The 16,022-nt window shown below is 42.5% G+C and overlaps 1 protein-coding gene across 1 annotated transcript in view; it reads left to right on the top strand.

Annotated features, from left to right (window-relative positions):
* The first annotated feature begins 335 nt into the window (after positions 1-335).
* Positions 336-16,022, top strand: part of mybpc2a (myosin binding protein Ca) — a 45,358-nt gene continuing 29,671 nt past the window's right edge. Inside the window, 1 exon segment of the mRNA XM_042709170.1 lies at positions 336-357. Coding sequence (XP_042565104.1) covers positions 336-357 — 22 coding nt within the window.

Raw genomic sequence — 16,022 nt, 5'->3', positions numbered from 1 at the left:
TCTCTAGCCCTCCTCACTCTTCTTTGCTCTTCACCAAGTGCTCTGTCTTTCCTTTCAGAACTTGGATTCCCTCAAGGTCTCAAGTGACGCTCATTTTGTCACCCTTCCTCTGTCTCTCTGTCCCCGCCCCCCAACTATCCCCCCAACTGTCTCGGAGGGTGGGGGGGGACTGAAGTGGCAGGGGAGGGAGGTGTGTGTGTGTGTGTGTGTGTGTGTGGGGGGGGGGGGTTAAAAAGACATAAAGGAGGGAAAGCGGACAGACTCACGGACAAAGACAGTTGTCGAGAGCTAGGCGGTCGGAGAGGGAAGTGCCAGACGGACGAACAAGCAGAGCCATGCCTGAACCGAAGAAGCCAGGTGAGCATTACGAGCATCTCTCATGTCATTTACATTGACCTGTCCATCTACTTCAGTCAACGTCATCGTAACATACTCAGTCTCTGTTGGTGTATGCATTTTGTGTTTACCAATAAGCGGCCTTACCTTTGTACACTAAATGCACTGATTTTTTTAAAGATGCTCTGTTGTTCACTTTAATCTTAAACTGGTGATGGAGAGTTTGTGTTCAACAAGTGACACCCTTCTATGAGAGTACAGGCAATGGAGATTTAGATTTGATCACTAAATGTATTGCTAAAGGTTCATTACTTCTTCTCACGTAAGCCTTAGTCCTCTCTGATTTTAATAGTACTAGAGATTTTCACATGCAGGATTTATGTCATATGCCATATTTGAATCTGCTGGGAGTCATTGGGGTCGAGTGACCATTTGGGTTCTTGAGAATGACCTAAACGTCAGAAACCTGGCTGAGTTGTGGGCACTGTGATAAAAGCTTATGATTGAACTTCTGGCTTGGAGAGATTGCTGGAGCATCTGTCAACTGTGTCTTAACACCTGTCACTGTCAATGATGGGAAATACATGGATGTGGAAAATGCCTTCAGATACAAGATACAGAAGAAACACTTTCTTAGACAAACACACCTACAGCCATCCCCATAGATGCATACACACACACACACACACACACACACACACATTGAGATACCACAGAGAGTATTGTATGTCTGTGGCATCACTTTTACTAGGCTGACATTGAGACATTTGCAAATGTTTATAAATGGTTGTCATTCATACAGATTGAGATTTAAGAGCACTAGGCGCTTTAGTATTTGTGTGCTCTGACTAGGGATATAAAATACAGCCATCTTCTTTACAGCAGTGACCTTCTGGCACTATAAATCTACGGGTGGTGTGAAATCGGAGAGAGATTGACTTAAAGAGTGAGCGAGAGCAGGACATCAGAGCCGAGGCGGGCGGGGGGCGGGGGGCGGGGGGGTGGCAAAGGGGTGGATGAAAGAAGAAAGGGGTGGCATGAGCAGAGCTGAGACTTTTCACAGGGAAGATGACAGAGATGAGTGGTGATGGAAGGCTGTGCCAATGAAACAGTGAGAAGCTGCCACTTTTCCTTCCCTTCTCATCCCTCGGCAGCTCTCTCTTCCTGGCTGCTCTCCCTTCCCTCTGTCTTTCAGACCTCGGCCCTACACAGCAGTGCACATAGCAATACTGCCAGTTTAGTCAATAGTGCTGAACCGCAATTCACTGATGTGAATCAACACATTGCAGTTCCATGTACAAGTATTCATCCAGCAAATTCTTGCTATTGTTGCAACAGGATAGGTTTGGGCATAAGAGTTACAGTCTTTGGTCTTTCCTCTCCGTTTAGCTGGATTAGAATTGAACTGGATACTTTATTTTCTTTCTATAATGTTAGTTAGATTCAATTCCTATGAGGTAGTTTTTGTTGCTATACATTTGGTCCAACCTACACGTATATTACATCTCCCTTCTTATCTTTGTGTTGTGGAGTAAAATATGTATTATATATACGATATATGTGTATTATATATACGATGTGTCTGGAGGCAAATGTGCTGCAAATTGGGCTTAAATATGCAGTAGAATGATATGACATTTCTAAAGGGGCAAACATGAAAGTGCAATGGTGCTCTTATCCAGATGGACCATAAGCCTATGAATATTACCTTGATAGTGGCACACTTCACCAACACCATCCACCATCAACATTTGAACCAATTGTCATGTTTGTCCCTGCTCAGCTATTTTCATCCTTACTGACAGTCAATGGCTCTCTTAATGGTCAGTGGGAGAGCTTTTTTTTATCAATCTAGATAATGCAGATGTTTTTTAGATGGGATATCAACTTTGTCCGCTCATGTTAGTCATCAGTTATTCTCTCAGTATTCAACAACACAGTTCCACATCACCCCTATGGTGGCGTAGGGAAGCCAGCAGGGTACCACGTCCCTTCTTCTAACCCAGACACCGGCAGTGATGAACTAGCCATCCTGCCACCTGAACCCTCCATTTCTTTTCTTCTCATCTTTCTCTCATCTTCTCACCTCGCGTGTCTTTTTCTTTTGATTCAAAAAAAAGTCTTTTTGAGTTAACGTGACTTCACACCACCACACTGCCAGTGATTCTCCCAATCCAACATATGACATCACACATATCAGATTGCGCCCACATACAGAACAACCACATCAGACATTCCCTTTCTCCCCTTCTTTCTCTCTATCTCTCTCTTTCTCCCACACACAGCCAGCCACACACACAAACACATTCCCCCTCCTTTACACACACACACACACACACACACTCTCTTACCATTCATCTTACTACCTCAATGCTCCTTATGCCCCATCGCTCCACCCGATCTCATATATCGCTCCCTCCTCACCATGTTTAGAGTTGACCCCCATGATTAAGTCTGTCTGCCACTCTAGGGACAGCCGTGGCTCACAGAAAGCACGCCTCCTTAATAAACAGTGTCAAGAATAGTACCGCCGCTCCAAGTAAGTGGATGGAGTGTGCCTTGAGGAGGCAAGACCAGGCAGCAAGCGGGGGCTGATGTTACACTGGCAAGGGGCTGAATTTAGGCTGCATGAATGCCCTCCTGGGCTGCCTGATGGAGATTTCCCTCCCCCCAATTCTGAGGCCAGTTTTGTTGTTTTGGTGACTGGGGAGAGCTAAACAACCGGGTTGTTTTGGCTGGCTTGGAGTGCCAAACCATGGGGTGGCATTTAAATAGTAGCCATGGCTGCCAAGATGGGGGGAGGGTAGCTGCTAAAAAGATCAGATGTGATTACAGCAGTGGAGATCTCTCTGGGTCTTATTCCAATTTTCCATGACTTGCCTCTGCTCTATTAAGGGAGTCATTTCAACTAAAATGTCAAATGGCTCTGAACGCAGAAAAGGGAGTTGTTTACAAAGACAGAGACTACTTTTGGGGAAGAGAGGGGGCCAAAACATTTTCTATACATTTTCATTTTATACATAAAATGTGTTCGATGTACTCTGAGCAGACCCTTTGTCACCGTCTTGTAACATGAGATCATAGTGGGTGCCTTCACCAGCATTATAGATAGACAGAGATTCACAGAGATGAATAGGCTCTCTCCTGAAGCACAATGATAACAGCACAGCAACTGGAGTTCGCACAGAATGTATAAATATCTGGCCACCATTCAAGGACGTCAGTTCCTGTTGATGTCCTGATGGCATGTAGTGCACACGCAGCTAAGGGACTCTTACTACATGGTTTATTGTGGTTCTTAATGACTCTCACTGTTGCAGAGAGTACGACTGGAACAGAAGTTTAGTGGGTCAGCAGTTAGACAGGTAAGCGGAGAGCAATGCTTACTGTATCATGGCCCGAGCCAAACCGCAAGCCTGCCAGCTGGTGAAAGACAGGGTAATTATGGATATTTATGGACACACACACACACACACACACACAAATGTACACACACACCCACACACAAAATTAAGGTAATATTTCATAGCATTAGCCAACTCTTTGGCCCTCCTTGTCTTAAAATCTCTTGAAACACTTTATGGCCTTTCATGGCCTGGGCTGCCATGCTTCGTGTTGCTGTTAACCCCTTACCAGCGCGGCTTCAGAGACAGTTTCTACCCTCATGCCATCAGGATGCCGGACTATCCTACACCCCCTCACACTTAATGTGGTCAACCTCATGCGACTTGCACTTTAATTTATATCGTCTTCATCCTGTCTTTCTTACTTTATTTCTACCCTTTAAATTCTAGTACTTCATTTATTCTTTTAAGTTGAGCAGAAACTTGAGCACAAGACATTTTCATTACTGATAAATTCCCTTTTTATGAGTACATGATAATAAACTTGAATTGAAATTGAACCCCATCAGATATCATTGGATGGGATAACAACACAAACTCATCTACTTTGAACAGGCAGCCTTGTGGAAGATGAAGGCCAGAGAGTCTCATGACCCCTTGAGTTGCGCGGGGGTAACATTACCTCATGACAACTCCTTCATCGTGCGCCCTCTGGCATGCATCATTGCCTTTGATGAATAGCAAACAGATGGAGAATCGCCACACTGTGACTGAGAAACTCTATCAGCGAACTTCCGCTTAAGACTGTTTGGCTTTTAATTAAGCTTTTATAAACATGTTATAAGCATTGTTTCTACCGCAGAGATTATTTACCAATGCTGGCTGAGGCTTAACAATTCATTGTGTGCTTAGGAGCTTTGGAGCAGAGATATTCCACATCCCAAGCTTAATGAGCTATCTCATCAAGGCTTTGTGTTATTTGCCAAACAGCAACTGTGTGTGTGCATCAGTGGAGAGGCTAAAATGGAAGTTAAGCCTTTTGATTTACTGTCTTCACAACCAGTCGCTCCAGCCAAAGGAGATGGCATTTTGGTTTCGTTTCTTATATATGTGAGTGAGTGTCTTGGGTGGGGCGGGGGTTAGGTGTTGAGTGAAGCTGGAGGAGTCATTACATGTCTGGTGTGCAAACAAGTCATAATTCTTCTCCCATCACTCTCAAATCAAACCATGTGATGACACCGTGGCACCAGCTTTTTCAGTGTATAAATTCAAGTCACTCTTCATCTTCTGATGGAAATATGAGATTACTAAGGTGTAAGGTTATAGGCAGGTTGTTATGCTATACCAAACAGCTCTATTTTGCCTGCTATCTTAACTATGAAACACTACTGCACTCAAATTGTAATGATAACCTGCCTATAACCTTTAACTTTAATAACCTTGTTTTTTTCCATCAAAAGAGGATCAGTAACTGATAGCTAAATGAAAGCCAAATCTTCAGTAGCAGTTGTGAACATCTCAACAACTCAAATGAGAGCATGAAATAGAACAACAGCAGCTGTATATACATCATCACTAGAAATAGCAAATGCAATGATCTAACTTGAGTTCAGCAATGAGGTCAGCCGTAGAGACACCCGACTGACATCTTGAGCAGTGAGGAACCTCTATCCACCCTTATATACAATTTCCTGTACTGCTCGAATGGCATATCACCGAAACAGCACTAAATTAAACACACGTGCACTGAATTACTCTGTTCTACAGAATGTCCTACTCTACTGTACAACTCCAATGTGCTACCAGTGTTCCTAGAATATTCTACAAAACAATAAAACACATCCTCCAGTTTCATTATGTTAATGTTGTGAAACGATCGACCGAGAGAATTGTGACTGGGTGAGAGGCAGCTTAAGTGTACCCTCACACTGCCAAACGCTCCCTCCATCACCCCTATAAGAACTCTGAAACCCCATCAGGCCATGGTGGCCAGAGGAACATGGCCGAAGGCCAAATACCAGCAATGCCACCCATCTTCACCCACACGCTCAGCATTAAATATAGCCGCCATGGGTGAGCAACTAATGTTAATATTTGGCTCGTTTTACCTTAACGTTTCCTTGAAGGTTGATGGAGAAGAGCTCATGTCAGCAGTGTATGTGTGCGTGTGCGTAAGCGTGTCTGTCTGCAGTGTATGTGTGCGTGTGTGTAAGTGTGTCTGTCTGCAAGTCGTATCAAGACATTACTGCGGCTATTGCTACAAAATGAGTTTTGAGTTTCACTCTTGCCTGTGAAATTTCACACGCTGTCTACTCAGAACTGAACACGATGCCAGATGTGTGCATTTAGAATATACAAAAGGATTAATGAAGCATAAGAGTATACAAGCTGACACGCATTTTACAATTAACGACCACGGACCTAAACATAAAACACTGAAAAAAAAAACAGTGAGACATCACTGAGTTAGAAGAGCTTCTCAGAGCTTCTTCAGAACTTGTTAACAGCAATACCCATCTTAATAAGGCATTTCTCTCATTCCATTGCATGTCAGCCCACCATATAGAGATTTCATTGGTCTCCTTCAATACCAACAGCTAAGGGTGTGAAGTACTGCAGTTGTCCAGCCTCCGACTTGCTAGACATCAGGAATGCTGTCCTCTCTGTCTGTCCTTTGTGTCTGGGCATATGGTACACAGTACACTATTTGTCGCCCCAACTGAGTGCGCCCGCTATCAGTGCGCTGTGTTGCACCACGGAACGTTAACACACCATAGTGTTGGTAAACATGTAAAGTCAGGGGTACAGCAGACATGCAAGTTCTCTTCCTTCCTCCAGTTAACACACAGAGAGGCAATGTTATTCACAGTCAAAACCATCTAAAAATGTCCCGAAATCACTCATGTGTGTGTGTGTGTGTGTGTTTGACTCAAACCATAGCATGTCACGGATAACACCAGTGAGGGGACGGCTGCAGCTCTCTTTGATGTGTAACTCGGTCAGCTGAGAGCCGTACATGCTGCGATGATTAGCTCAGTGCAAGACCACTGATGGAGAGTAGGGGGGGGTCTAAATGTCAGGAGGGATTACCTAAGTGAACATTCCTCAACATTCCATTAAGGTTACCCAGTGAAAATGAGAGAGAGAAAGAGAGAGAGTGAGAAAGAGAGAGAGAGAGAGAGAGAAAGAGAGAGAGAGTATGTGTGGGAGGGGGCCTGTTTGGACTCATCAGCACATTTTGGAGAAAGGGCATGAGAAGTGAAAGGTCAGACGGTTGAAGTCCATTAGAACAGGGCTGTGCCTTTAAAACCATCCCCAGTGTGCGACCTACTGAACCAGGCTTTTACCGACTTACAGTGATAATTATTCTGATACTTTGCATTGTACTTCTTTAATTGCTCTTCCATATTCTGAATGCATTAGTTGCTCCGAAAATAGCTGGATGACACTCTCTTTTGGACCGTGACATTTATGCTATGCCTGTGGCTATTATGCCTAAGGCCTAACGCTAGCCCCTCTGTTTGCACTAAGCTGGGGGGGAATATGGGAGGAAGAAACTAACATATCCTAGAGATGGAACTGAGGATAAAGTGACTCATATATGGGGATATTTAGAGAGAAAGGAATATGCAGTTAATGGTTTGGAAGTATGAGAGATCAGGGTAATGGCTTGTTGTTTAAACCCCCTCATGCACTCGCTTAACACTCCTCTGTGGCTGTGAGATGACCCATCGTCTGTTTCTCTGTCTGGGGTTGGTTTCAGAAGGATTTTAACACTTTTAACAGAGACTTTAACACGGTCACACTTCTAGTCTAGTCATTTTAGATTCCATATTTTTTTGTTAAATGTTGTTTAGTCGAGTTTAATTTCAACTTTGGCGTAGTGTTTGTCCCAGATATGTTCATCACAGTAACATATCACAAAATGACTTTATAATGTACTTAGGGTGCTTGACTGAAAACAGGCCATGGTCCACCGTTAGCTATGCTTTATTTCATGTGGGCTCTTTGGCCATTTCTACTTCAGTGACAATTTCAACCAAATTCACATCAAAAGAAGAATACTCATTACATTTCCAGCGTTTTATCTTGAGTTCACCAGCCCAGTGACTTAACCCAGACATCACATAAGTACAGTAACCTCCGAGAAGCTCAAGTTCTGTCTGTCAAATGTCTCGTCTCCAAGCCTAATTTGGCTGAAAGGTTAACTCATCAGTACTGCTGGCTCAGCCTTGGAGGACATGAAACTTTCATGGCTGTTCACCCAGAACGTTGAAATTTGATGCAGTTTATTTCAGGCCTGGATTTGACTGGCTTGACTGGCGTTCATTTCTAGAGCATGATTTGTGGGGGGGGGGGGGGGGGGGGGGGGGGAGCGGTTGCATTATTAACCATCTTCAAATTAATACTAGCTTTGCCATGAATGATTCACAACTGCTCTGAATTTCACAGTGAAAACTCTTGTGTGATACAGCATTCTGATTATGACTGAGTTTTAATGACTGCTTCCTCGTTAGCATAACCTCTGCACTGTTTGTACTTGAACATTACAATCTTGTGAATAGAACCTGCCAGGACAATGCATACACAATGAAAAAGGTGTTTGCCCTCCATATCCATATATATATATATGAACAGGCCATATTCCAACAACCTTCTTGTCCATGTTTTCTGGGTTGGGAAGCAATCATTGAATACAAAGCATATGAAGATATGTACTAAAAGGAGAGAGCCTGAGAGCATTAAAAGAAAGGCTAGGCAAGAGGACAGGCTAACACCAGGGGCAGGGTTAGATACACACAGACTGTGGACCCCTCTCTATTTGCCTTTAGCATTAGCACTGACCTCCGAAGGGTCTATAGCACTTTCAGTCTGACTTAACGCCGTACGCTGTGGTCTCTGTCTGTCTCTCCGTCTCTCTCTCTCTCTCTCTCTCTCTCTCTCTCTCTCTGTGTGCGTGTGTATTTGCATGTGTGCGTGTGTATTTGCATGTGTGTGTGTGTATTTGCGTGTGTGTATTTGCGTGTGTGTGTGTGTGTGTGTGTGTGTGTGTGTGTGGTGTGTGTGTGTGCGTGTGTGTGTACGTGTGTGTGTATGTTTTTTGGCTGGGAGAAGCGGCGGACTCACAGGCCCTCATGACAGAGAGAGTGCTGACAGGTTGTAACCAGAGAGTCGTTAGGGTTGGGTGGTGGGATCAGAAGTATGAAATCCAAGGGCTAAGGGTTAGTATGGGGTGGACAATCACCCATAAATGTAACCCCCTCCCACTCCTTTCTTTAATAGCTCAGATCTAATTTGGAGACAAAAATCTCCTGGGATTTACTCACTTTTCAGCAGCAGCGCTGAAGCAGCACTTCCTAAAGGAGATGTTTTGGTTTGGACATCAGATCAGATCTCTGTAAGCATCTAAGTCTAGATGGAGCCGAGAAGCCTGAGGATTTTTTCATCCTCTGGAACAGACATACTTGCAGTCTAGAACTGAAGGATCTGTGGGAGAGGGCCCAGAGAAGAAGGCAAAGGGTAGAAACAGGCTAAAACGACAGACAAACTGTAGTTGACATGGTGATGTCATCTTTCTCTTTCTGTCACCATAACTTTTGGATCACCGAACTTGAGGAGGCAATGCAAAACGGAGAGTGTGTGACCCTGAAGTCGGCCAACCAGAAACAGCTATTTGATTCAAAATTCTTCCGTTCCTCTTCACCCCCTATTGACAATTTCATCGCAAAGGACATCCTACCTGGCACATGAAGTCTCAAGTGTTTGTCAGCACTCCGTAACTGTCAGGACCTATTGTAGTCCCCATAGTGACCCATTTCCCCCTCCTTATATGGATGAGGGTGATTGCTTGGGACCTGAAGGGCCACAGCAGACGAGGCATTTACAACCTGGCGAGTCTCATGGCCTCACCACCTCTGAGACCTTGAGAGGTGCCAGGTCCCAACCCGCTGGCGTTGAGATCCCCGTTAACAGAGTGTGGTCTGAAAGACAAACCTTATCAAAAATAGAGGTGTTGGACCTTGCAGTATGCCAGCATGGTGCGCAGGCCCCCCTGGGGTCAGACTTGCAACATGACCTGAAGCCCAAGGCCAAGTCTTGGAATCTTATAACCTGTGTGCATACACGCCCTGGAGGAAGGAATTGTCGGAGATGGAAAGAGAGGGGAGGGGAGAGACGGAGGGAGGAAGAAAGGAAACAGAAGAAGGGCGGCGGGGGGGGGGGGGGGGGGGGATTAAGGAAAAAGTCTGACACAAGGCATAGGGGCAGGTTGGAGAACTTGGCAGACAACCTGTTCACACTTCAGACCCCAGAGTGCAGATCTGAGACTCCCTGTGGCGCCTCCTCCACTGCATAGCTGAAACCAGCACCCTGCTAGTGACCCCAAGGAGAGAGTTACCATGTGGCCCTCAAGTTCAGACTATGGAGCGGTCTAGCCACAACGCACGCGGCAAATTGAGATTTACTGTGGAGCGTGGGCTGCTCTGGTGTCACTGTGGATGTCTTTGAGGATCCTCTGTGTTGTATTTCCATTTTATGAGGCACCCTGTCCCAGGCATGCATAAAAAAATAACATTTATCTTATTCATGGCCCTCAGCTAACTCCAAACTAACATGTGTTTCACCTGCTTTGTCTTATAATTGTCTGTCAGATTTAGTTTTTTTTTCGAAAATATGACTTTTGTTTATGTAGATGTTCTAAAGCTATGAACTGAATGTGTATTACAAGAGGACATGTCTCAATTTTAAAATGTAGCACAAGCATCAGTCATAACATGCAGCCAGCATGAAAGATCATACATATGCACTTATTGACGCACACTCCTATTTTCTTACCAGAGGAAACCCCTGAGGAGATGGGTAAGGATTGCATATGGATTCAAATCTGGAATGAGTGTGATATCACTTTCCACAGTGGTGTGTGTCTTGATAAGCACAGTGTATATGTAGTAGAGAATGTATGCACCAGAGGGTGTCATTATGAAACCCAAAGTTTGCATGGACATGTCTATGACTTGCATTCAGCTATCAAATATGTGTTGATAGGCTTGTAATTAATTGTATTCTCCATACTTTACAAAATATATTTTTTTTATATGCATTATTGCATTATGTATGCATTATTTGATTTCCACATTTGTATGTAGACCTGAATGTACGTCTGTGTGTATGTATGTATGTATGTATGTATGTATGTATGTATGTATGTATGCACTTTAAACACACATACATCCCTTTTATGTTTGCATATGAAAAACTGAATATTTCTGGCTGAGTTTTTGTGTCCAGTCATTTCATAACAATGATGTTGAAAATACTGACATATTTTTCCCGACTGTGTCTTTCTCGGTGTGTGTGTGTGTGTGTGAGTGTGTGTGTGTGTGTGTGTGTGTGTGTGTGTGTGTGTGTGTGTGTGTTGTCTTTCTCGGTCTCTGCAGCAAAGAAAGCTGAAAAGCCAGCGCCTCCTACTGGTATGTACACAAAAGACTCTCAGAAACACACACACACACACACACACACACACACACACACTACACACCACACACAACACACACACACACACACAACTGTGCACATACACAAAAAACTCTCAGAACAGAACATAATGTATGACCGTGCTGGCATCTGTCTTCAGTGAAGCTTCCAATTAGTAAGGGATAATGTATAGAACGCCGGTCATTATCGGGAAAATAAGCCCCGACAGGGCGAACAGCACCCCGACGCGAAGCGGAGGTGTGCTGAGAGTCTTTTGTGCTGCTCAACTGTCAGCTGAAACTCAAGATCGGATCAGCTGACGTCGCTAAGCAACGGAATACACTGAGATTGATAAATTACCGGACTACTTGCGGAGTGCTACGAAAGACGTGAATCCGAGGCAAAAAGGCCACTTCCCTTGACAGCGGTCAATTATGCATAGCAACGGTCAAATATGGAAAAATAGTTGACCACAGAACGTTGGGAAGCCCCATTCAAGTGAATGGAGCATTCTACAGCATTAAGAAGAGCCGTGTAATAATGTAATACAGTTGCCATGTCAACCAACTGATAAGGACTCTTATGAACAATGTTTGACACAAGGTCTCTCATTTATAGAATTCAACATTGTGAATGAATGTCAGTGGTGTTCTTTTCATGTCTATGGCCGATAGTTTCACCTGTCATGAGATAAAATTCCACACATTCATGTTATGACAGCATTGCCAAGGTGATGTGAGAAAAACACACGGTGTGTCAAGTAAAATAATGGGATCATTCCTATCATTCATAAAAATGTCATTTTGTCATGACCCACACACACTGCCACTGCCAGAAAAATCCAATACATGCAAGAGATCAAGCAATCCCACAACTATGGTCACACTTCACTTTAGGGAACAAATGTTAGCCATAAACACATATATAATTGGTGTCTGTATTAGTGCCCATCGAGGTCTGCATCAAGCACCATTCATCATTCAGTATTCTTATTCTCATTTATCTTGGTACATCTAGTAACCAACTAGTTGGTCTTAAACGTTTACTGATATATAGCGAGAATCCAAATATAAGGTTTATAGCCTTTTAATTCATAAAACTGAATACGCCACTTATAGGGACAGTATAGTTGTAGAATAGGTATTCCTAACTGCAGACTGTACTTTACCAACAAACAAACTTTACCAACAAGTCCATCTTGTAGTCTCACAAGACAACTGTCAGAGCCTGATGGAGACTTTAGCCTTAGGAAAAGGCCCCTGTCTTGTGGTTAATATAAATGTCAAACTCACACAAGGATTTCATCCTTTCTACGCTGTCATTAGAAAAACTATAAGCCTGCACTTTAGAACAAGGAACCTGTTTGGGAGGAAGAATTAGATATTTACAGTGTATTAAGGATGAAATTTACCTGTAGTCGTAGTGGGCCATTTTCATCATTTCAGTCTGATTATATGGAAAGTAGTCCTTCTCTTTAGAGCAGGGAAGTTGTTGGATCAGTAGGATACACTATGTAGATCTCATTGATTGAAGTGCACTCATTGCTCTTGAGCAAGTTTCCCAGTCGCCACTAGCAGCCTGGGTGAGTACACTTATCATTACTTGGACCTTCTGTGCCATTGCATTGAGCAATGAAACATTGTTTGTAAGTAGGAACACCTGCTCTACAATTAGTCACATATTCAGACAGTGTTTTAGCAGGCAACAAACTTTCTATTTTTATTCTTATTACATATAAGTAATCTTAGGTTGACACCAACTAGGATGTACCAAGAAAAAATGCCATATTCAGTAAGAATAAGAAATTGTCAAATACAGGCTTAATAATTGATTAAGGACGCTTAATGCAGTTATTAGGCACTTATACAGACACATATTATTTATGTGTCAATGGTTCCCTAAACTAAAATGTTATCATATATATATATATATATATATATATATATAAATATTCACCCCCCCACACACACATTTATTATTTATATGTATATGTATATTCATATTATTCAAATATAACTCTTTTATTTTTCTTTCACAGGTCAACCTGAGGGTGAGTATTTTTGGGGGTATACAATCCTCTGTTTTGTCCCCTGCTTTGCTCTTTGAGTGCTAATGTAAGCTGTGCGTTTCCATCTCCCAGAAAGTCCAGACGAGGATGATGGTAAGGTCACCTAACTGACATTTCACAGAAGTTTACCTTCTGTGGGCACAGCCCTGTCTGTTACTGTTGCCATGACGCATGACTCCTTACAGTCTACCGCATTATACTCCTGTTCTGTTTCACAACATGTTTACACTAATGTTCGATCATTAAGGCGTCACTCTGGTTTGCAATTTATCTGCAGTCTCGTGTCAGTTACAATCTTAACATCTCTCGTTTCTTTCCATCAGTTTGCAACTGTTTATATTCTTCATCAATTAATGGACTTTGTTTTTGGTACACTTACACTTACTATACATCTGTCATTGTGCATACTACATTGACTTTTTAAAAGAGTCGACTGAAATGATAATTGTAGACATATATTTTGTTGGTTTCTTCACTGTGAACTGATTTCCCAGATAGAGATTAGACCTAAATCTAGTCAACCCTTGAGATTTGGGGGCCAAGGCAGATGGGGATTTGCATGCCAAAGCTAACGTGAGGCCAGCAATCTCTGTCCAGGAAATTAGTGTACAATTAGGCACTATTAACTACTTTCACAGTCATGCTTTTTGACGAGAGGGTTTTTTCACACTATTAAGTATGCATTCTGACAGAAATCTATGAAACCTGCATCAGTAATACTTGAAAATTGTATCATAATACTGACATGAACACGGTATAACCAATATATCATGATGTCATGATTTTTGTATTATTCGTATGACAGCAGCAACAGTTTATGATGACAACTGCCATATGTGAATTTTGTAACATCTATGTCGCATTCTAAATTTTGCGAACTATTTCCTAACTATTTCATAGTTAGCACAGATTTTACAACAGATTCCATGAAAGTTGCTTTGTTGCAAATAGTCAAGGGGTTTGCTTTACCTAACTATAACAGTTATTTTCATGGCATGCACTGATAATGGCAACATCAAATTGTTATGTAATTGGACACAGACTGTTATAGCAACACGTGACTACATATAATGCCTGACATATTGTGCTCTTGATAAATCGGGTTTATGGTGCAGAGCTCAACTGAGGTGTTGAGAAGATATATGAGAAAATCTGATATCTAATTTATTATGTATTTTAATTATGAGAGATGTCAAATAAATATTAGACATGTTTTTGCTGCAGGTGTGTGTGTATGTGTGTTGTGTATATGTCCTTTGCACTTGATTGTCCCTCTCTTGAAGTGTACGTGTGGTTGGTGTCAGACCACTATCTGTGTATGTTGAGTACCTTGTACTGATGCAAAGTATTTTAAAGATTGTGATGACCTATGTTCTGAGTTCCTGACATTTCAATTGACAGTGTACCAGCTTTAGAGAGTAAGCAAGTTTAATGATCACTTATTATTTATGTATGTGCACAGTTGTGTGTGTGTATGTGTGTGTGTGTGTGTGTGTGTGTGTGTGTGTGTGTGTGTTTGTGTGTGTGTGTGTGTGTGTGTGTGTGTGTGTGTGTGTGTGTGTGTGTGTGTGTGTGTGTGTGTGTGAAAGAGAGAGAGAGAGAGAGAGAGAGAGAGAGAGTAGTGTAGTAAGTGGGTAGTTTCATTTTCATGTATGAGTTTTATTTTTGCTTGCTGTATAACATGCTGTGCTCTCTTTCTACGCTGCCTAATCCTGCCATGTTTACTGACAGAAGCCCAGCCTGTTACAAATGGTAAGGGCATTTCAGCGTAAACATGTAGAATCTATACGTATGTGTTATAGCAGTTACTATAGATTGTTTCCAACGTACAGTTTTATAAAGGTAACTTCATAAAACTGTCAGCTCCCTTTGTGTGTGTGTGTGTGTGTGTGTGTGTGTGTGGTCTGAGAGAGAGAGAGAGAGAGAGAGAGAGAGAAGAGAGAGAGAGAGTTGTGTGGTTTTACTTTCAAGTGTTTTATCAAAGTGAAGTATTATTTTTGCTTGCTCTATAACATGCTGTGCTCTCCCTCTACGCTGCCTAATCCTGCCATGTTTACTGCCAGAAGCCCAGCCTGTTACAAATGGTAAGGGCATTTCAGCGTAAACATGTAGAATCTATACAGCTCTTCTCTTTTTACAGCATGCAGTGTTATGATTATGAAGATATCTTCATAAAACTGTCAGCTTTGCTATCTATAATTCTATTATCTCTGCTGACAGAGGTTGAACCCACTGTTGAGGGTAAGAACCTCCTCCTGTGTCTGTGTGTCCAATTTATGTTTTCTTTAGTAATAACATTCAAGCTTGTCAGTTTTCTTGGCTTGACAGTTTTACACTAATCTGGTTCCCCTCATAGGGATGCCACCCTGTTATCCAGCTTGTATAAGTGTATATTCACATGCATGTATGAATGTAAGTTGTATTAGTGTGTGTGTGTGTGTGTGTGTGTGTGTGTGTGTGTGTGTGTGTGTGTGTGTATGACCGGCGTGTGTATGCATGTGTGGTGTGTGTGTGTGTGTGTGTGTGTGTGTGGTGTGTGTGTGTGTGTGTGTGTGTGTGTGTGTGTGTCTGTCTTGGTGATACCATAGCTGTGTGTTGCCTGGAATTTGTGTTTGTAAATGCATGCATCTTAGTATGGCATCATTTCCTTCCATATTATTTTTTTAAAGCCTGTGGTTTGCCCAATGACAACAAAACTGCACTGGATGTTTCAATACTGTCATTTCTATTAACAGTGATCCAGCTAGCTGTAGTTGGTAAGCATGCTTAATGTCTACTCATTTATTTAGTATTTATTTTTG

Source organism: Clupea harengus, chromosome 1, assembly GCF_900700415.2.
Source record: "Clupea harengus chromosome 1, Ch_v2.0.2, whole genome shotgun sequence".
In the NCBI taxonomy this organism is placed as follows: Eukaryota; Metazoa; Chordata; class Actinopteri; order Clupeiformes; family Clupeidae; genus Clupea; species Clupea harengus.
This window is presented reverse-complemented; position numbering and strand designations above follow the sequence as displayed.